The sequence below is a fragment of the Etheostoma spectabile genome, chromosome 20 (genome assembly GCF_008692095.1).
Source record: "Etheostoma spectabile isolate EspeVRDwgs_2016 chromosome 20, UIUC_Espe_1.0, whole genome shotgun sequence".
In the NCBI taxonomy this organism is placed as follows: domain Eukaryota; kingdom Metazoa; phylum Chordata; class Actinopteri; order Perciformes; family Percidae; genus Etheostoma; species Etheostoma spectabile.
The window spans coordinates 5,087,587-5,108,356 of record NC_045752.1 but is presented as its reverse complement, the minus strand read 5'-3'; the positions used below and the strand labels follow the sequence as shown (position 1 = coordinate 5,108,356).

Genomic DNA, 20,770 nt, shown 5'->3' with positions numbered 1-20,770 from the left:
CACTACGGGCAAGACATGGCGAGCCTTGAAAAATCTGAACATGAACATCACTGGACGAAGGAGACAGAGGTTGGACTATTGTTGGGGGAGTGATGCTGCAATGGGAAAAGGGGAAGGGAAAGAGGAGAAAGGTTTTGGTACAGAAGAAGAGGGAGATATTAAAACAGAAAATGAAAAGAAGATAGACGATACACAGGAGCCACAAAACTGGAGACAGAGGTGGTAGTAGCTGAGGGGGAGGAGAGAGAGACCCTAGACGTTTTGGTACCAAAGAGAGAAGAGGAGGGAAACAAACAACAAAAAAAGATGCAGAAAAAGATGCAGGTGGGGAAGAGGAGACCAAACGGAGATTGGTATAGAGGGGAGGAGGAGGAGGAGGAAGAGGAGGAGGAGGAGACCAAAGCTAAAGAAGTTGTTGGTAGAAGGGGAGCGAGGAGGAAGATGGGGGGGACACAAAAGAGAAGATGCTAGTATGAAGAACGAAGGCAAGACCAAAAACGAAGATATTGTAGAAGAAGAGAAGGGAGGACAAAAACTAGGACGATTTGGTAGAAGATGGGGAGAAAGAGGATGGTAGGAAGAGGAGGGTCAGAGGAGCCCAAAGCTGAAGAAGATTCAGAGAAGACAAGGCAGGTGCGAGACAAAAACACAACCTGTGGTAGAAGAGAGGACAAGGAAAAAGGAAAAGAGGATGGAGGTGGGGACCAAAATGCAAGACCCCATTTGTGGAAAGCTAAGAAGAGGAAGAGGAGGAGACAAAAACTGTACGTCTGGTAGAAGAAGAAAAGGAGGAAAAAAAAAGGAGGTACACAAAAAACTGTTGTTCTAGAAGAGAGAAAAGGAGGAAAGAAGAAGGGTGAGGACACCAAAAGGACGTCCTGGTAGAAGATGAAACGGGGAAAGAAGGGAAGTACACAAAAACTGACATTCAGGTAGAAGAAGTAAGAGGAGGAAACAGAAGGAGGAGGACACAAAAACTGACGTTGTTAGAAGATGAAAAGGAGGAAAAGAAAGAGGGGACACAAAACTGAGAAGAGGCTGATGAGGACGGGATTAAAGATGAAGATTCTTCAAGTTGGTGAAGAAATGGACAAAGCAAAACATTGAAATTACCGACACCAATGTCAAAGCTCAGTTTGTAAAAACGACCAAGACGATCAGGCTTTAGGATCTGTGACGATGAGGAGGCTTGGAAGAGGAGAAGAAGGAGAACAACTGGAACAAAATGGAGTGGCATGATTGAAGGCAAGAGCCATTGTCCAAACTTGATCTGAAAAATTCTGTAGCTGAAAAACCCTGATAATGCCGATGTAGTGCCTGAATGGAGTGATGGGAGGAAGAAGAAGAAACACTGGTTCACGACCATGACGAATACAATGACATCATCAACGATCATCTGTATGAAAACAAACAACAATAGCGAAAGTGGGAAACTGAACTGAAACAAAAGAGGAAGGTTCATACTCCCGTTTGAGAGGCTCAGAAAATCTTGGATCCAGAGCCGCTCAAAAAAATCACCACTACCAACTGAGCAAAGGTACACACTTACTATTATCATCAAATATTCTTTGGGCTTTTTTCTTATTAATAAAAAATGTTTCTGAATGGTGAGGGTGTTATTAATAAATTATCATCTTTACATGTTTAACATGTTTCAAAGGTTCACTTGAATAAAGTATTAGGCTGGAAGAGATATATTCAATAACAACATGTGCATGGGTATTTTGTTAACATTGTGATTCATTTTATGTGGTGGTAAACAAACAGAATGATTTTACTCAACAAAAGGTTTTTCATACAGATTAGAGAAACTTTCCAGCACTTTAGAAACCATTGTTGATGTTTATCTAGATAGGTGACGATAATAAAAAAAATACTGAACAAGTAAATTACAAAAACAAAATGTTCCAATTCCAAACTAGAGTGTGCGCCTACATTGTAGGAAGGAATTGGCAAAGCTAGAAGTGAATCAGCTACTTTTAAAAACTTTCCATTGCAAAAATTTTCGTAACAAATAGAGGCAAAAAATAAACAGGGCTCAAGTTTGTAGCCCGCCAGTTGAGCTAAATACTCTCGCCCGAAAGACGTCTTCATCAACCTTTGTGTAGCCAAAGGGGATGCTGATCAAGTCAAAGGCCATTCTTTGCATCATGACCATACAACAGTGTAGCTGTAAATATTGAAAATAAGTCTGAGCACTCACATGCCTCTAGGGATCAAATATACTCTGCTGGGGAATAGTTTCACCCTTTGTCATTCATATAATTTATATATGTAGCCTAGGCCCATTCCTAGAAAAATTAGGTTGTGTCTGGGAAGAGTACCTGACAACTCTGTACTGCACACATGTGGATTAAACTGATAGGATCTTCTCATCTGACAAACAGAAAAAACAATGCGTTTTAGTTAGATACGAAAGCATTCTACTGCATGGAAAGGGATCTTAGACCAATACAGATGGACAGGAACCCGTAGCACCCAAATAGCCTTTAAGTGTGTTTTTCTTTGTTTTGTGAACTACAAGATCAAATTATCTCCACCAAGGGGTGGCTAATTTTGTACTAGAGTGTTCTACTTGGACCCAAACAGTATTGCCTTGGTCAGACCAATATTCCAAGTTGGCGCTAGATGGGAGGTGATAGTAGGCTCAGAAAAAACATTTATCGTTTCTGCGAATGACACAAACACAATATTCTGACTGCATTCATTCCCTCACAGTGTTCCAATAACAATGAAACATAACTTACTGACAGTTTGTTTGAATATCAATAAATATTTGGTAGTTTTGGGTGTTTTGATCTAGTGGATTTAGTTGCTGTAGTGCTTATAGTGTCTTATGCAAGCATGCGTTTTTTAATGACATATTCATTATGCCAAGTTTGCACTGGATATTGTAACGTTATAATTTTTGCACCTTTCTGCAATGCTATCCTTAGTTCTCAACAGAAGCACAAGAAAGACATGACGATGAACAGACGTTTGAAATCGTGCATTATTAAAGGTCATATATGTTGAAATGTGGGCGCTCTTCTCACTTTGCTTACTCCAAACATTTAATTTTAACATTATTTGCTATATTTATAATAAACAGAAAGTAATCTCTCGCAAACAGCACCTGATAGATTTTTGCTTGTTTTGGTTGCTTAAAGACCTCAAAGCTGTGAAATGAAAAGGAAGAGAGGAAGAGGATCTAAAATGGGAGGAAACCTAGAGATGAAAACTACAAAGAGAGAAAGCTGAAAGGAGGACGTACAACCCCCTGAAAGAATAACCACTGAAGCCCAAGGTATACACTTAATAATGCAAAAGGTACAAAATATTCTTCAAAGTACATAATGTAAAAAGAAACAAGGCTGTTACTTTTCTATGTAACAAAAGAACATAGAAAGAATGCTGCCTTTCACATTTATGGTTGAATTATCATTTTAAATGCATAATTGTAGCCAAAATTGGACAATGCGCAAAAAAGTTGTCAATGGAGAGCAGTGATCATGTTGTATTCTCAAATAAATGTGTGTGTCAGTATAGTGTTCTGGCCCATCAAAGACTGGATTCTTTGTCCAGACTCAACGCTAGTTCACGTGTAAGTAGGTTCAGACACTCGTGAGAGTACATTAATAATTGACACTTTTGATGATTGCTTTTAGAAAAGAGCCTAAGGACATAGGACAGAATCTACCTCAAAACCACCCCAGCGAGAGGCGAAGTAGGAAAGCTTTCTAAGCAGAATGATTGACAACAGGTGACACCTAAAAGGAAGAGACGGACGGAAACAGACTCTGAAGAAACACCCAGAAACTGGAAGACAAGAACAGCCTAAAACACAGAAAGAAGGTCAAGAGAAACTGCCCTAAAGACTGAGAAGAGTTGAGAAACCATCTAGAAAGGAAGGAAGACAAGAAACTGCCTAAAGAAGAAGAAGATTAGGTTGGAAACCATCCTAAAGAAAAAGGTTAAGACACGAAATCATCTGAGAGAAGAGAAAAGAATTCAGGAAAACCATGCCTAAGAAGAGAAGTAAGACATGAAGAAACCCTCTGTGACAAGAAAGAAAGAAAGAAAGAAACCACTAGAGAATGAGAGAAAGAAGACCTCAGAGACACGAAAAAGCAGACCTCTAGAGGAAAAGAAAGAAGAAATAGAAACCATAGGGTAAGAAGAGCGAAACATCTAAAGAGAGAAGAAGTAAGCGAACGATATGAGAAGAGAAAGAAGACAAAGACCATCTAGAGAAAAGTACAAGACGTCGGAGAAACCACTTAAAGGAAGAGGAAGAAGGTATAAAGCAACCCATCGTAAAGAGAAGAATGAAGAAGACAGAAACCCTACTAGACAAGAAAGACGAAAAGAAACCAATTCTAAAGAAGAGAAAACGAGTTGACGTAAACCATCCTAATGAGAGAAAGAGTAAAAAACGATCTAGAGAGAGAAAGAAGGACAAGAAACCATCTAAAGCAACGACATGAGTCTCTAGATAAGAGAGGAACCAAACACTAGCAATAGAACGAATCCACTTAAAGAAGGAGTAAAGACGTCAGCAACGCATCTGAAAAAGACAAGAAGAAATTTAATAGATAAATGTCAAGAAACCATACTAGAGAAGATACAGAAGTCAAGAAAACCATTAGAGAGAAAAGAAGCAGTCACAGAACCATCTAGAAACGAGAACAAGAATCTCAAAGAAACATTCAAAAACATCTCCAGCGAAAGAAGACAGGAAACCATCGCAAAGAAAAGAAAGAAGTCAAAGGAAGAAACCATCTAGAGAGAGAAGGAAGACCAGAAACCATCTCGAGAAGAGAAAGAAGACAAAAATAACCCAGCTCAAGGAAGAGAAAGGGGTCAAAAGAAACCATCTAAAGAAGAGAAAGAAATAGAAACCATCCATAAAAAGAGAAACCGAACGAAACCAATCTAGAGAAGAGAAGGACCAAGAAAACCATCTAAAGACGAGAAAGAGTACGAAACCTATCAAAAAGAGAAAAGAAGACAAAGAAAAACCATCACTAAGGAAGAGAAATGAGGACAAGAAAACATCTAAAGAAGAGATAGAAGTAGAAGTACAGACCTCGTCTAAAGAAGAAAAGAAGACAAGAAACCATCTCACAGAAAGAGAAAGAAGTCAAGAACCATCTCCAGAGAACGAAAGAAGTCAAAAGAAAACATCGATCCCGACCGCAGAGTGGAAGAAGTCAAGAACCATCCTAAAGGACTAGACAAGAAGACAAGTACAACCATCGAAGCGAAGAGAAAGAAGTCAAGAAACCATCTAATAGAGAGAAAGAAGTCAATAATGGAAAAACTATCTATAAGAAATAGAGAAAAAGACGACAAGAAGACAATCTAGAGAAAAGAAAGAACACGAAGAAACCTACTCAAAGAAGAAAAGAAGTCAAGAAGTAAGAAACCAGTCAGGAAGAGAAAGAAGACAAGAACACCCTCAAGAAGAAGAGAAAGAATAGCACGAAACCATCTAAAAAAGGACAAGAAGAAAAGAAAAGAAGCTAAAGTAAGAAACCTCTCAAAGAAGAGAAGAAGTACGAAAAACCTTCTCAAGCAGAAGTAGCAAAGAAAGACAAGAAACCATTAAGAAGAGAAAAAGTTAAGAAACCTCTTAAAGAAGCGGAAAGAAGACAGAAACCATCTAGAGAAGAGAAAGAATATAAGAAACCTCTAAGAAGCGAAAGAAGACACAAGGAAACCACTAGAGAAAAAGAAAAGAACATAAGAAAAACCTCAAAGAGAAAGAAGATAAAACCTCTCAAAGAAGAGAAAGAAGACAAGAAACCATACTAAGGAAGAGAAAGAGGTCAAGAAACCATCTAAGAACGAGAAGAAAGAAGTTAAGAAACCTCTCAATGAAGATGAAAGAAGACAAGAATACCAATCTAAAGAAGAGAAAGAAGTTAAGAAAGAAACTCTTAAAAGAAGCAGAAAGAAACAAGAAAACCATCTGAGAAAAGAAGAATGACAACTAAGAAGAAACCCTCAAACAGAAGAAAGAAGTCAAGCAACCCATCTAGAGAGAGAGAGAAAGATAAGACAAGAAACCTCTCAAAGAAGAGAAAGTAGAAAAGAAACCATCTAAGGAAGAGAAGAGTCAAGAAAAAACCATCAAAGAAAGGACAGAAGAGTAAGAAACCATTAAAGAAGAAAGAGTAAAGACATCTAAAAGAAGAGAAAGAAGACAAGAAACCATCTAAGGAAGAGAAAAGGTCAGAAAACAATACAAAGAAGATGAAGAAGTAAGAAAAACCATCTAAGAAGAGAAAGATGTTAAGAAACCTCTCAACAGAATGAGAAGAAGACAAGAAAAAAGAAAACATCTAAACGGAAGAAGAGACAAGAAAGACCATACAACAAGAGAAAGAAGTTAGAACCTATCAAAAGAAAAGAAAGAAGACCCAGAAACCATCATACTAAGAAGAAGGAAAGAATCTAGAAAGAGAAACACTCAAAGAAGTAAGAAAGAAAGATAGACAAGAAACAAATTCTAGAAACAGGAAAAGAAGACAAGAAACCATATAAGGAAGCGAGAAAGAGAAAGAAACCATCTAAGACAGAGAAAAAGAAGTAGAAAACTCTCAAAGAAGAGGAAGAGAATAGAAACCACAACAAGAGAAGAGACAAGAAACCATATAAACAGAGAAAGAAAGTAAGAAAGCTCTAAAAGAAGAAAAGAAGAAACCAGAAACCATCTAAAGAAGAGGAATAAGTCAAAGAGAAAGCATCTAGAGCAAGAGAAGAAGACAAGAAACACCTCAAGAAGCGAAAAGAAGACAAACGAAAACCATATAAGAAGAGAAAGAAGACAATAAACCATCTAAAGACAAAGAAGATAGAAACCTCTCAAGAAGAGAAGAAGCATCAAGAAACCTCTCACAGAGAGAAAGAGACAAGCAAACCATCTAAGGAAGAGAAAAGAGGGTCAAGAAGAAACCATCTAAGACGGAAGAAAGACCACGACACAGAAACCTCTCAAAGAAGAGAACGCAAGTTAAGAAACCTTCAATGCAAGAGAAAGAAGACAAGGAAAACCCTCTTAAGGAAGAGAACAGAAGACAAGAAAACTTTCTCAAAGAAGAGAAAAGAAGTCAAACAAACCATCTAAAGAAGAGAAAGAAGACAAGAAACTTCCAAAGAAGAGAAAGAAGTAACGAAAACATCTCAAAGACGAGAAAGAAGATAAGAAATCTCTCAAAGAAGAGCGAAAGAAGACAAGAACTTCCAAGAGAGAAGAAGAACAAGAAAACCATCTAAAGAGAGAGAAAGAGGCAAGAAACCATCCAAAGAAGAGAAAGTAAGAAAACCATCTAAAGAAGAGAAAGAAGTATTAAACCTCTCAAAAGAAGAGAAAGAAGAAAAGAAACCATCTATACAAGAGAAAGAGGAAAAGAAACCATACAAACAAGAAAAAGAAGTTAAGAAACCTCTCAAAGAAAAGAAAGAAGACCAGAAACCATCTAAAGAAGAGAAAGAAGTTAAGAAAAATCTTAAAGAAGAGAAAGAAGACAAGAAACCCCTTAAAGAAGAGAAAGAGGACAAGAAACCATCTAGAGAAGCGAAAGAAGACAAGAAACCATCTAAGGAAGAGAAAGAAGACAAGAAACTATCTAAAGAAGAGAAAGAAGACAAGAAACAATCTAGAGAAAAGAAAGAACACAAGAAACCTCTCAAAGAAGAGAAAGAAGTCAAGAAACCATCTAAAGAAGACAAGAAACCTCTCAAAGAAGAGAAAGAAGTCACGAAACCATCTAAAGAAGAGAAAGAAGACAAGAAACCTCTCAAAGAAGAGAAAGAAGTCACAAAACCATCTAAAGACGAGAAAGAAGTCAAGAAACCATCTAAAGAAGAGAAAGAAGACAATAAACCTCTCAAAAAAGAGAAAGCAGACAAGAAACCTCTCAAAGAAGAGAAAGAAGTCAAGAAACTATCAACAGAAGAGAAAGAACACAAGAAACCATCTAGAGAAGAAAAAGAAGACATGGCATCTCAGGGGATACCTTCCAAAGAAAGGGCCATACCAAAAAAGCCCTCAGAAGAAAAACAAGAACCAGATAAACCTTCTAAACATGAAAAAGAACCGTCTAGAAAGCAAGAAGATGAAGTTTTAGAGACACCCTCCAAAGACAAGACAGTGGTCAAGATGATTCCAAAAAAAGACAAGGAACCAAAGATTAAGACTAAGGAAGAAACAATACCAACAAAGCCTTCTGAGGACAAAGAACCTGTCAAGCATAGAGATACTAAGACAGGTAGGCACAGGCCAGGAAAGCAGCGTTTTTAGTAATCACACAAAAAATGGATCCATTGAATATTCCTACCTAATCTGTTAACAATAGTAAGAGCCTACAGCCATGCCACCTGCTCTATGAGGCTCTACTACACAGGATGCTTTGAGTGAAAGGCCAACATCATCATGCTTAAATGCTCACCAGGACTATTATGTCGTGTTGATGTGTATCAGATAATGTTCCCCATTTTAACTTTCTTAGTTTAGTGTGTTAACATGCTAACGGGTGCTAATTAGCACTGAACACAAAGTACAACTGAGGCAGATGGGAATTGATATAGTTTTTACAGGTATTTCTAGCGGGCTGTAGATGGCCTGACTGGAGTCTAAAGAGGGCTACGTATATGTGTAATCTATGTAAAACTGCTTAATAGACTTTGCCTTTGTATTTCAGACACTGGACCCAAAAAGCCTGTAAAGAGGATTATGGCAGTTAAGAAGGGGGTTGCATCTGTCTTAAAGGAACATCTGAATGTAACAAAAGCAGGTGAGATAATGCAAGATGCAGCTAAACAGGCCACAGGTAAGTTTTTGGTCACTTTTTCAAATAGCTTAAAACAACTTATATTGACATATCTCTAACAGTCTTCAACAAAAATTTATGTTACACTCATATCATATCATATATATATATACAGTATGTATACATGTATATACTGTATATATACATGTATATATATGGTATGTTTAAGCCAATTTACCAGCAACACAATACTATGTGCAATAAAATGAAATAGAAAATCTTTCTGCTATTCATTTCAGCTGATGAACCCAAGAAGGCAGTAAAGGTGGAGAAAGCTGTGAAAAAGCAGATAGTTCCAGTCCTGAAACAGGGAGCACCTGCTATCAAAGTAAAAGCTAGAGCTGCTGAAAAGAAGAAAGGTATGCGGCAGAAGTGTGTTTTTGTAGTGCTTTAGTAGTTACAACCTCAACACGTGGCTGATGATTTAATACTCAACACAGTATTGTTCAGAATCATCTTGAGTATACTTTCAAAGACACGCTGATTTATGAGATGGATGTTTTTCCAACAGCTTTTTTTTTTTAAATGGGACTAAAACAATGTCATGAAGATATAAAATCAGTCTGAGATAATTCAATTCCACCATCAATTTCTACTACAGCAGACTTCATCACTAATACAATGCAATGTAAAATAAAATAAAAACCTTTATTGCAGCATAATCTTTCTGCTGTTCATTTCAGCTGATGAACCCAAGAAGGTAGTAAAAGTGGAGAAAGCTGTGAAAAAGCAGATAGTTCCTGTCCTGAAACAGGGACAAACAAATATTACAAAAACAGGTAAGTAACTGGCCACCCTACCATCAAATATTTAATTTTATATGTACTGTGCCTAATATGTTTTGTGAATATGGAGACATTTATTTCTTCTCAGTACAAGTTATAGTGGGATACACGTTCCTTAAAACTGCATTCATGTTGTGCCACAAAATGTCTTGGAAGGGTGCAAAATTTATTTCAACATTGTTGGGTCTTAAATTTGTTTTTTTTGAGGACTTAAAAAGGTCTCTAAAAGCATTGAATTTGACTTTAAAAATGCTGCAAGAACCCTGACTTAACTGCCATTTTTGTTTTAGAAACTGAGCTTCTCAAGGGGAAGAAGGCAGAGCCAGGTTTGTTTATCCTCTGTATGTTGATTTATTTCATAATGTATTTGTTTCTCTTTTAAAGCAACACCAGAGAAACTTTCCCGCTTTGGTCCTCCCCCACAGGTTGGAAGTGGTATTGTTCATTACATTACATTGTCCAGTTCATTCGAACTAAAGATTCGCTACCCGATCTGGCAAACTTGCATGATGTAATGTAATGGACCATTCTGCTGTTTGGGGACTGAAGCGGGAAAGCTTCTCCAGTGTTGCTTTAATTTGAATCTCGTATTTTACAAATGTAGTTTACTTTGGGGTTTCTCACTTAACTGTATACGTTGGAATTAACAGGGTCTTGTATTTTCTCTAGCAGCTGCTATCAAAGTAAAACCTAAAGCTGCTGAAAAGAAGAAAGGTACGCGGCGGAAGTGTGTTTCTGTTGTGCTTTAGTAGCTATTATCTCAACATGTGGCTGCTGATTAAATGATCAAAACAGTATTGTTCAGAACATCATCTTCAGTATAAGTTCAAAGACATGCTTATTTTGGAGATGCATGTTTTTCCAACAGCTTTATTTTTTGGATTGGGACTAAAATATAGTCATGAAGATATAAAATCAATCTGACAAATTGAATTCCACTATCTTTTAACAGAGCGTTGTCCTTGTTTCATAGAGTACCATTACATGTTTAATGCAAATGACTGTAAGATGAGTCAATGAATTACACTTTTGAATATTCCCCAATGATAGAGGTTCCTGAAGTCCCTAAACCCAAACCAAAAGACGCAAAGAAAGGTAAGAGCGTGCTTTCATTATTATGTTGTCAATTGTTAAATCATTTGTAAAATTAAATTCAATCTGATGTTATTTGGAAATTTAGATGCTCAGTAACCTAAAAATGTATCGAGAATTAAACTCTAGATGTTTTGCACATGCACATTTTCAGATGTTCATGTGTAAAACACATAAAAAGTTACATATTAAAAGAAGTGTCACATAATACAAACTGATCTTCATATAAACCTTAAACCTTAAACGTCATCAGAGGCCGCTCCAAAGGATCCCAAGAAGGAACCAAAGGAGCAACTCAAAGCCAAACCTGTAAAACCAGGTAATGCAAAGCCATCCATAGAGCCATACAGGGAGCATGGCTAAAAAACACTGTTGTGATACATGGACAGCTTTTTTGACAGTACAATATTTGTAAAAGCATAAGAAGTGCTTACTCATAGAAGATCACAAAGACAGGCCCGACCAGAGCCTAAAGAAGGCATTGCTACGTTTCTGTAGGGTATTATTCTTTCCACTGTTTAATTATGTGAAACTGTTCATTTGGCTTTGCCTTTTTATTCCAGACGCTGGACCCAAAAAGGCTGTAAGGAGGATTAAAGTACACAAGAAGGAAGTTGCGTCTGTTCTGAAGGAACATCTTAATGTGACAAAAGCAGGTGAGATAACACAGCATGTAGAAAAACAGACCACAGTGACATTTTATCCTTAGTATTGATGAATTTTTTCAAAAGAAAATAAAAATGCCAAAAATTATATTATTGGTCACTTGATCAAATAGCTTAAAATTAACTCTGTTTACATGTCTCTATTAGTTTTCAACAAAAATCAAATTGCAATCACAACATGTTAACAGTAGTTTATGTTTCAGCAAAATACAGCAGACTTTACCAGCAAGTGAAATAGAAACACGTTGCATAATCTTTCTGCTGTTCATTTCAGCCGATAAACCCAAGAAAGTAGTAAAAGTGGAGAAAGCCGCAAAAATGCAGATAGTTCCTCTCCTGAAAAAGGAGTATGTGAATGTTATAAAAACAGGTGAGTAAATGGCCTCACTCTGTGTCACCATCATATCAACATAAAGCTCTGTTGTGTAGGATCATAATAAAAAACATCTTGAAAAAGTATCAATCCAACATAGAAGTGATAGATTGAATTCCAGCAACCATTGTATGTTTATTGTGAACCTAAAATAGGATACATTTTTAATTTTCTCCAATAATAGAAGTTCCTGACATTTCTAAGGTGAAATCCAAAACAGAACATGCAAAGAAAGGTATGATCATGCTTTTATTCCTGTCAATTGTCAATTATTGTAATTTTTCAAATCTGATGGTTTTGTTTTTCTGGTTAGTTAGAGCTCTCATTTAATCTGACCATTCAAGAATGAATGTTTGCTGACACATAATGTTAGAGCACATAATTATCACATTACTATCTTTAATTATATATAATATCATCATTTTCCACCAGTGGCACTTCACAAGGAGCCCAAGAAGGAACAAAAGGAAAAGATTGAAGCCAAAGCCGCCAAACCAGGTAATGCAGAGTTGTTGATGCCGAAGTCTGGAATCAAAAAAAATAAATAAAGCAGAACCACTGGAAATCCTTGAATCAACAACTTTATATTATCCATCCCATTTATGTCAGTGAGGGTAGGTTAAATAACATGATTCGGCAAAATGTTGTCTTTTCAGGCACCAGGAAATTTAAATCCGCAAAAGGATCAGATTATCAGTTTAAAATGCAGATGTTTTTGATGTACATTTTTTAAAATAATGAATCAAAAGGCAGAGCTCCGCTAACTTTGCGCACTCTTTTGTGACACAGAAGTTCCCAAGGAGAAGACCAAAGTGGCTCCTTCTAAGAAAGGTAACACACATTATAAGTTTTCATCACCAAAGATCAAACGATTATTTCACAATAAAACTAAAACTATCCTGCTGTAAGAAACATTGTGCCATTGTCACGCAGAAGCTGTTGTTCCAAAAGAAAAGGCCAAACCAGTCATCTTGAAAAAAGGTAAGCTAGGAGCACGTTATATTATTTTAAAAACATAATAAACTAATGTGGAACTGCAATTACTGTATTTGATTTTATTCCCAAATTTTTGCTGACAGAACAAGAGGAGACTCCCAAAAATGTCTCTCTGGTTAAACAGCAAGCCAAAATAGTGCGTTTGAAAAAAGGTACATTATTTTGGTTTGTGTTTTATTGGTTTCAGGTTCTTGTATGTTTTAGTGAATTGAGTCAGTGATCCTAAGCTTACACCCATTTTTATTTTATCTTTTTCAGAAGTCAAGGCACCCAAAGAGAAAGTGAAAGGTGTTTCTGCAAAGAAAGGTATGGCACTTTTTTTTTTGTTTATATTTAAACAATTAACAAACAATACACTGGGACATAGGAACGCACCCCAGGACCAAAGAGAAAATAAAAAATTAAAAAATACACAGGTAGGATAGACCGGGAGGGGGGGAGACTTAACAATAACACAACAGCGCTTGCAGCTCACCAGCAAGGGAATGGCACATTTTAAATATAAATTTAAAACGTATAAATATAAGGTCAAAATGTTCATGACCCCAAGGGTGAGACATACTTTTGTATTTAGCTTTATGATTCCAATGTGTCATCTTATTTTCTGGAATGACACATCTAAAATCTCTTTACACAGAACCTGCTCCCCTCAAGACAAAGCCAGTCCCTTTTGTCAAAGGTAAGGACACTAAACATTCATTTTTCACGTTTAGATTTAAAGCAATAGATTTTCTCACTGATTATGTCTTTCCTACAGAAGCAGAAGTACCACAAAAAAATGTCACAATAACAAAGGAGAAGGTGAAGGTTGTGCCACTGAAGAAAGGTACATCTTTTTATTTACACTATCTTTGATATTTTTCTTATGCTCACCACTAAAGTATGCCTTTTAAGTGCTAACTGTTTGACATCTTTTTATGAGTTTTGAATTTTAGAAATAACAAAACCATCTATTTTTTATTCAGTGGTGTGCATTAGCACACTAATACCATAGGCCTATTTGATCTTTCATAGTGCCTGTAACTCCAAAAGGGAAAGTAGAGCCAGCACCAACAATAATGGTTTGCAGCAGTGATTAAACCAGTTTGACCCACCAAATATCATCCATATTCATATCTATCTATACGTGATATGTAAATAAGTTACATTATTTTCTTTTTATTATGACAGGGTACTTCAAACAATACTTACATTTTCAGTGTGTAGATAAACTGCAGTTGTAATGAGCTATATTAACATGGACATAAAGTTCTGTAAACAGACATCTTAAATCCTATTTTTGTGATTATGGTTTGCTTTAGGAGCTGAGGTTCTCAAGGAAAAGAAGGCCAAGCCAGTCACTTCCTCAAAAGGTTTGGATTGTGTTTTCTTCATTTATTCTTTTATTCTTAATCAGGTTGGAGATTAGCAATATGTTCTTTTTGGTTTCTTACTTAACTGTGTATATTAGAATTAATGTGGCCATGTATTTTCTCTTGCACCTGTTATCAAAGCAAAACCTAGATCTGCTGAAAAGAAGAAAGGTATACGTAGCTGTTAACATGTTGCTCATGCAGACTTCATGTTTTCTTGCCGCATGATGATGAGACATCTTAAAACAGCAATGTTGAAAATATAATCATGAATTACATTTCAAAGATGTTGCGGAAGCTACCACAAATTTGTCTTTAACATAGTGTTGTCATTTCCATGTTTGAACTTGAAAATGGATATGCTTTACTGTAAAATGACAACTCTGTGAGTAAACTGGGATTACCTGAAAAATACTTGAAATTTTGGAGATGCATGTTTTTCACACAGAAGAGATGGCATGCTTAATCTAAGCTGCTTTGCGTAGTTGTGAAAAGTGGCTTGAAAAAGGCATGCAGCATTTCAGATTCAGATTTGTGACATTTCCCCTTGTTTATTTTAATGCAGAAGCTGTTGTGAAAGAAAAGGCAAAAGTCTCAAATAAAGGTGCTGATTAGTTGTACTTTATGTCCAATAGAATATAGTGTGGGTGAACTTTACACAATTTCAAGAAATATGATATGGTTTCAGTACATCATCACGCCACTTGTGTTTTTTCTTCTGCCTCTGTAGAACTTGAGAAAAAGCCGGTTCTCGCCAAAAAAGGTAATGCAGATACAATCCATATTCATTTGGCAAATCTTAACTATTCTTAACACAAATCTTCTTTTTTTACATCCAGCACCTGAGGTTGCAAAAGAGAAGCCTAAGCCAGCTCGTGAGAAGCGAGGTAAATATTTGGTTAAAGCAACTACAAATTCAGAGGCAAGGCGTCATATATATTGGCCTATATTTAAAAAACCAAATCATAATCTAATTACTTTTGTCTTCATTTGAATTAGCTCCTTCTAAAACAAAGGATGAAACAAAGAAGGAAAAGGTCAAACCCCTTCTAAAGACTAAAGGTAGCCGGCCACTGCCATCTGATTGCAGATCATCTAGTTTCGAATAATTATTACTATAGTGTTACTTCAGAAACTATAACCAAACTAGATCACAAAGCTACTTTCTGAGTTGCTCACATTCTTATTTACTCAGAGCCCAAAGTGCCAGAGGACAAAGTCAAACCAGCTCGTGAAAAAGGTACAAAAACAACATCCTTCTCACATTGTCACGTTTGGTGGCAAATAAATAAACTGAATAAAAAACAAATCAGTTCTCTGTGTCAGTTTGGCAACTTCCTTTAATGTGTTGTAATTATTTACTGAGCATTGTTACAGATAAACGTTTATTAACATGAACATTTTCTCCCAGCATTGTTGAGGAAAAAGGCCAAACCAGCTCATGTAAAGAAAGGTACATTAGTGGTGCTTCAGTAGGAGTAATCCATATAACCCACGTGTGATTGTGTTAAAGTGATCAAGTCACGAAATACGGGTCATTGCATTCTGTAAAAAGCTCGGATTGGGATGCTCAGAAGAGAAACAAGCATTTTGCCTATCAGATCAAAAATGCATTTAGAGTGGGATTTCTCTACTGCAGCTCCATAGGCAAACAGCTGTTTCTACACAGTGATCCTGAGACACACTGTATGCTTCTTCAGACAGGAGCAGTTGGTAGATCTGCAAAACACTGCATACACAGATTTTGTTACTTTCTAAAAGATAGACAATAAAGAACTGAGATGCCAAAGCAAAGGCCATCCACCAAGCATTAACAATGTGTTTTAATGTTGAAATGTGTGGAATGTATCTGGACGCTTCATGCCCTTTGCCCTACAGTAGAAGATTCCACTTAAAAAAAAAAATAGAAAAAGAGAATATGAAACAGGCATTGCACAGAGCCCTAAGGATCAAAAAGTGACAAACCAACACTAGTTGAGTGATTTTCCAGAGCACACTTCATTGCTTTTGCAGACAAGCCTCCTAAAAAAGTTCAGCGATGGAGTGTCTAACACTAATTACAGCTTATTAGATGTACTGTAGATTGCTTATGCTCTGCAAGATGCTTTAAGTTTTAAAAAATCAAATTTTGTTGTAAGGCTGTAGCTCCAACTGCAATAAGCATTGTTGGAAAATTCGCTGGTTGTTGCTGCCGCTTTCAAGTTCTGTGTCCCGATCGGCAGAGTCTGACCTAAGTTTTACATTTGCAGAAACGGAGACTCCCATAGAAAAGGACAAACGTGCTGCAGTGAAAAAAGGTAAAGTGTTTGTACATGGAATCTGGTCGATCCCCAGTCCAGGCTGGGCTCATATGTGTGAAGTTTGCATGTTCTTCCAGACTTTCTTTGACATACTATAAGTTGATTTTTTTAATGACTGTTTTCAACATGCTATACTATGACTTTTTTGACATGATACACAGTTACTTTTTTTAATCATTTTTTTCAGCATACTATTCTATGACTGTTTTAGACCCATTTTATGTGTTAGGATGCTGGTTCTGTGGTTAACACTGCTGCCAGTACATAGGCCCTGCAGACTCTTACTCTCAATTTGATCCCCAGTCAAGGCAGGTCTCTACTCCATGGGGAGTTTGCATGTTCTTCCAGGCTTTCTTTAATATACTACACGTTGACGTTTTTAATGAATGTTTTTGACATACTATACCATGACTTTTTTAAATTACTTTTTATCAACATACTATATTAGGACTTTGTTTATCACTTTTTTCAACATGCTATGCTTTGACATTGTGTTTGGTAGGACGGTTGCTCTGCGGTTAACACTACAACCAATAAAAAAGCATGGGCTCATCTGTGTGGAGATTCCATGTTTTTTCAGGCTTTCATTGGCATACTGTAAATTCACTATTCAATGAACGTTTTCGGCATACTATACTGTGACTTTTTTCAGTATACAATACTGTGACTTTTTTTCATCACTTTTTTTGACATCCTATACTATGACATTTTTGACATGCTATACTATGACTTTTTATATATATATTTTTTTACATTTTATTATGAACTTTTTTCAACATATTGACTGTTTTGGACATGTTTTATTTTGTCTGCTCTGTGGTTAACTCTGCTACCAGTAAGTACTTTGGCCCCTGGGTTGATCCCGAGTCAGGACTGGGCTTTTTTGCGTGGAGTTTGCATGTTCTTTCACAGAACATGCATGTTCTTTTTTTTGTCATACTACTAATGAATGTTTCATGAATGTTTTTTGACATTTTATACTATGGCTTACTTTTCATCACTTTTTTGACATACTATACTATGACTTTTCATCACTTTTTTGACATACTATACTCTGACTTTGTATCACTTTTTTGACATTTTATACTCTGACTTTTCATCACTTTTTTGACATACTATACTATGACTTTTCATCACTTTTTTGACGTACTATACTCTGACTTTGTTAAACACTTTTTTCAACCGACCATGCTATGACTGTTTTAAACATACATTCCTCAGTTGGACAGTGGCTCTGTGGTTAATGCTGCTACCGTAAAGTAGGTCCTGCAGACTCTAACCCCTGGTTTCATCCCCAGTCAGGGCTAGACATTTTTGTGAGGAGCTTGCATGCTCTTCCAGACTTTCTTTGACATACTATGTGTTGAAGTTTTTAATGAACGTTTTTGACCTACTGTACCATAACTTTTGTATTGCTTTTTTGACATACTGTGCTATGACTGTTTTAAACACATTGTATTTGTTGGGATGGTGGCTCTGTAACACTGCAACCAATAAAAAAGCTTCTGTGTGGAGATTGCATGTTTTTCCAGGCTTTCATTGGCACACTATACATACAGTATTTAACGAATGTTTTTGACATACTATGACTTTTTTTCAATATACAATAATCTGACGTTTTCATCACTTTACAACATGCCATGCTGTGACTTTTTTATCACTTTTTTCGACATGCTACATTTTGACTTTTTCCACAGTAATTTGCGGACAGATAACAGACATGATTTAATATACAATACTACGACTTTTTCATCACTTTTTTTGATATCCTATACTATTACTTTTGTATCACTTTTTCTGACATACTATGCTATGACCTTTTCCACAGTGCCTTTTTCATAACACTACAACATGCTATACCATGACTTTTTATTGCTTTTTCTACATGCTATATTTTGACTTTTTTATCACTTTTTCAACTTACTATTCTATAACAATTTTGACATGCTATACTGTGCCTTTTTATTGCTTTTTTCAACATGTCGAAAAACGACTTTTTGACAAACTAACTGTGACTTTTTGACAATGACTTTTACATTACTTTACGACACGTAGGGTAACATGACTTTTTAATCACTTTTAACAATATACCATACTATGACTTTTTTTACATGCCAAACTATGACTTTTTTCAACTATGACATTTGTATCATTTTTTTCGACATACTATAGTATGACTTTTTTGATGTACTATACCATGACTTTTTTATCACTTTTTTTGACATACTATACTATGATGTTTTTTTTCACATTTTATCAACATTTTCAATGTTGAATACTATGACTTTTTTTGATATACTGTACCATGACTTACCACGGCTTTTTTTTATCACTTTTTTCAACATACTAAGCTATGACTGTTTTCAACACCTTTTATTTGGTGGGACGGTGGCTTTTTCACCATGCTATTCTATGACTCATTAACAAAAACGTCATGGCTAGATACGTAGCTTAGGCTGATAAGAGATTTTTGTAGCCAAAAGGTTAAGTGATCAACTCTTATATGTTTCATCAAGTTTTGAAGGCCACTATTTACTAAGTGAAAGAGATGAATTTGCCAAAATCATGAACTTTTCTGTCAAGTCAGATTGCTTAGTCATAAGAGAATGATTAAAAGACGGAAGGTTGAGTGATCAAATCTTTTATTTTTCAGTAAAATTTCAGGTCCAATATATTAAGTGTAAAAGACAAACATGACGAAAACATAAATTTGTGAATCAGGTTAGTATAGGTTCATAAGAGAATGACTGGAAGACGGAAGGTTAATATTTCAAATCTAGACCTACTTTACATGGACCAAGAATTCAAGTAGATAAAGAGAAAAGTTTTGTGCCTGTCTGTCTCTTTCCCAACTGGTTATGTTGAAGAGATAAATTAACTTTTCGACAAAATACACGATTACTTTTTTTCCACTTTTTTTTTCGACATACTATACTATGACTTTTTAATCACTTTTTTCGACATACTATACTATGACTTTTTTACGTTCTATACTTTGATTTTTTTTACATACTATACTGTCTTTTTTAACATACTATACCATGAACTTTTTATAACTTTTTGTTGACATACTATACTATGACTTTTTTCAACATTCCATACTATGACTTTTTTTAACACTTTTTTTGACATACTATACTATCACTTTTTTATCACTTTTTTCGACATACTGTAATTTTACTTTTTTATCACTTTACGACACTATACTATGACCTTTTTGAAAATTCTTTACTATGATTGTTTTCAGCATATTATACTATGACATTTTTCGGCATGCTATACTTTGACTTTTTTATCACTTTGTTTGGACGTACTATACTATGACTTTTTCAACACACTATACTATGACTTCTCAGAAACGCTTAACTATGACTTTTTCATCAGTTTTTTCAAAATGCTATACAATTACTTTTTTAACAGTTTTTAAACGTACTACTATGACTTTTTAATCACCTTTTTTGACATACTATACTATGACTTTTTTATCACTTCTTTCTACATCCTATACTATGACTTTTTCAACATGCTATATCATAACTTTTTTGTCTCTTTTTCAACATGCTGTACTATGATGTTTTTAATCATATTTTTTTGTCATACTATGACTTATTTACAAAAACATAAAATTTGTGTCAAGGCAGATAGCTTAGTGTGATAATAGTATGTTTTGAAGATGGATGGTTGAGTGTTTAAATCTTGTAAGTTTTGAGGGCCGATATTTTAAGTGAAAGAGACAAATATGCAAAAAAACTAAATTTTTTATCCAGTTAGATAGCTTAGGGATGTGGAAGAGTTTCTGGTTTCTGTTTCAGTGTGTTTTGAGGTCCAAAACACTAAGTGAAACAGACAAAAAAAAAACATCTGCTGTCTGGTTAGATAGCTTATAGTGATAAGAGAATGATTGGAAGATGTTGAGTGATATAAATTATATACATTTAACTTTTTTTGACATACTATACTATGACTTCTTGATATTCTATACTATGACTATTTCGACATGCTATGCCATGACCTTTTTATCACTTTTTGTAGACAGACTATACCATGATTTTTTTTGACTTTTTTCGACACCATACCATGTCTTTTTTTGACATGCTGTACTATGACTTTTTTCACATTCTATACTCTGACTATTTAGAGATGCTATACCATGACCTTTTTGTCACTTTTTGTCAACATACTACACTAAGACTTTTTTATCACTTTTTTTTTACATACTATGATTTAACTTTTTTATCACTTTATCATACTATAGCCTACTGTGACTTTTATGATATTCTTTACTATGATTGTATTCAACATATCATACTATGACATTTTTTACATTCTATACTATGATTTTTTTAAGATAGATAGCCTTTATTATTTAGACTCATGGTCCATAAAAAATA

General features: G+C 35.5%; 1 protein-coding gene across 1 annotated transcript in view; it reads left to right on the top strand.

The window, feature by feature from the left end:
* The first annotated feature begins 555 nt into the window (after window positions 1-555).
* The window catches only part of LOC116670552 (neurofilament heavy polypeptide), a 25,187-nt gene continuing 4,972 nt past the window's right edge, over window positions 556-20,770 (top strand). Inside the window, exons 1-28 of the mRNA XM_032501126.1 lie at window positions 556-697; window positions 7,530-8,255; window positions 8,688-8,780; window positions 9,056-9,175; window positions 9,500-9,595; window positions 9,892-9,927; window positions 10,271-10,315; window positions 10,652-10,696; window positions 10,947-11,012; window positions 11,257-11,349; window positions 11,633-11,728; window positions 11,916-11,966; window positions 12,164-12,229; window positions 12,521-12,562; window positions 12,665-12,712; window positions 12,811-12,879; window positions 12,986-13,033; window positions 13,365-13,406; window positions 13,485-13,553; window positions 14,029-14,079; window positions 14,206-14,250; window positions 14,645-14,683; window positions 14,810-14,842; window positions 14,919-14,966; window positions 15,079-15,141; window positions 15,275-15,319; window positions 15,491-15,532; window positions 16,329-16,376. Coding sequence (XP_032357017.1) covers window positions 556-697; window positions 7,530-8,255; window positions 8,688-8,780; window positions 9,056-9,175; window positions 9,500-9,595; window positions 9,892-9,927; window positions 10,271-10,315; window positions 10,652-10,696; window positions 10,947-11,012; window positions 11,257-11,349; window positions 11,633-11,728; window positions 11,916-11,966; window positions 12,164-12,229; window positions 12,521-12,562; window positions 12,665-12,712; window positions 12,811-12,879; window positions 12,986-13,033; window positions 13,365-13,406; window positions 13,485-13,553; window positions 14,029-14,079; window positions 14,206-14,250; window positions 14,645-14,683; window positions 14,810-14,842; window positions 14,919-14,966; window positions 15,079-15,141; window positions 15,275-15,319; window positions 15,491-15,532; window positions 16,329-16,376 — 2,407 coding nt within the window. The remainder of the gene's footprint in view (window positions 698-7,529; window positions 8,256-8,687; window positions 8,781-9,055; window positions 9,176-9,499; window positions 9,596-9,891; window positions 9,928-10,270; window positions 10,316-10,651; window positions 10,697-10,946; window positions 11,013-11,256; window positions 11,350-11,632; window positions 11,729-11,915; window positions 11,967-12,163; window positions 12,230-12,520; window positions 12,563-12,664; window positions 12,713-12,810; window positions 12,880-12,985; window positions 13,034-13,364; window positions 13,407-13,484; window positions 13,554-14,028; window positions 14,080-14,205; window positions 14,251-14,644; window positions 14,684-14,809; window positions 14,843-14,918; window positions 14,967-15,078; window positions 15,142-15,274; window positions 15,320-15,490; window positions 15,533-16,328; window positions 16,377-20,770) is intronic.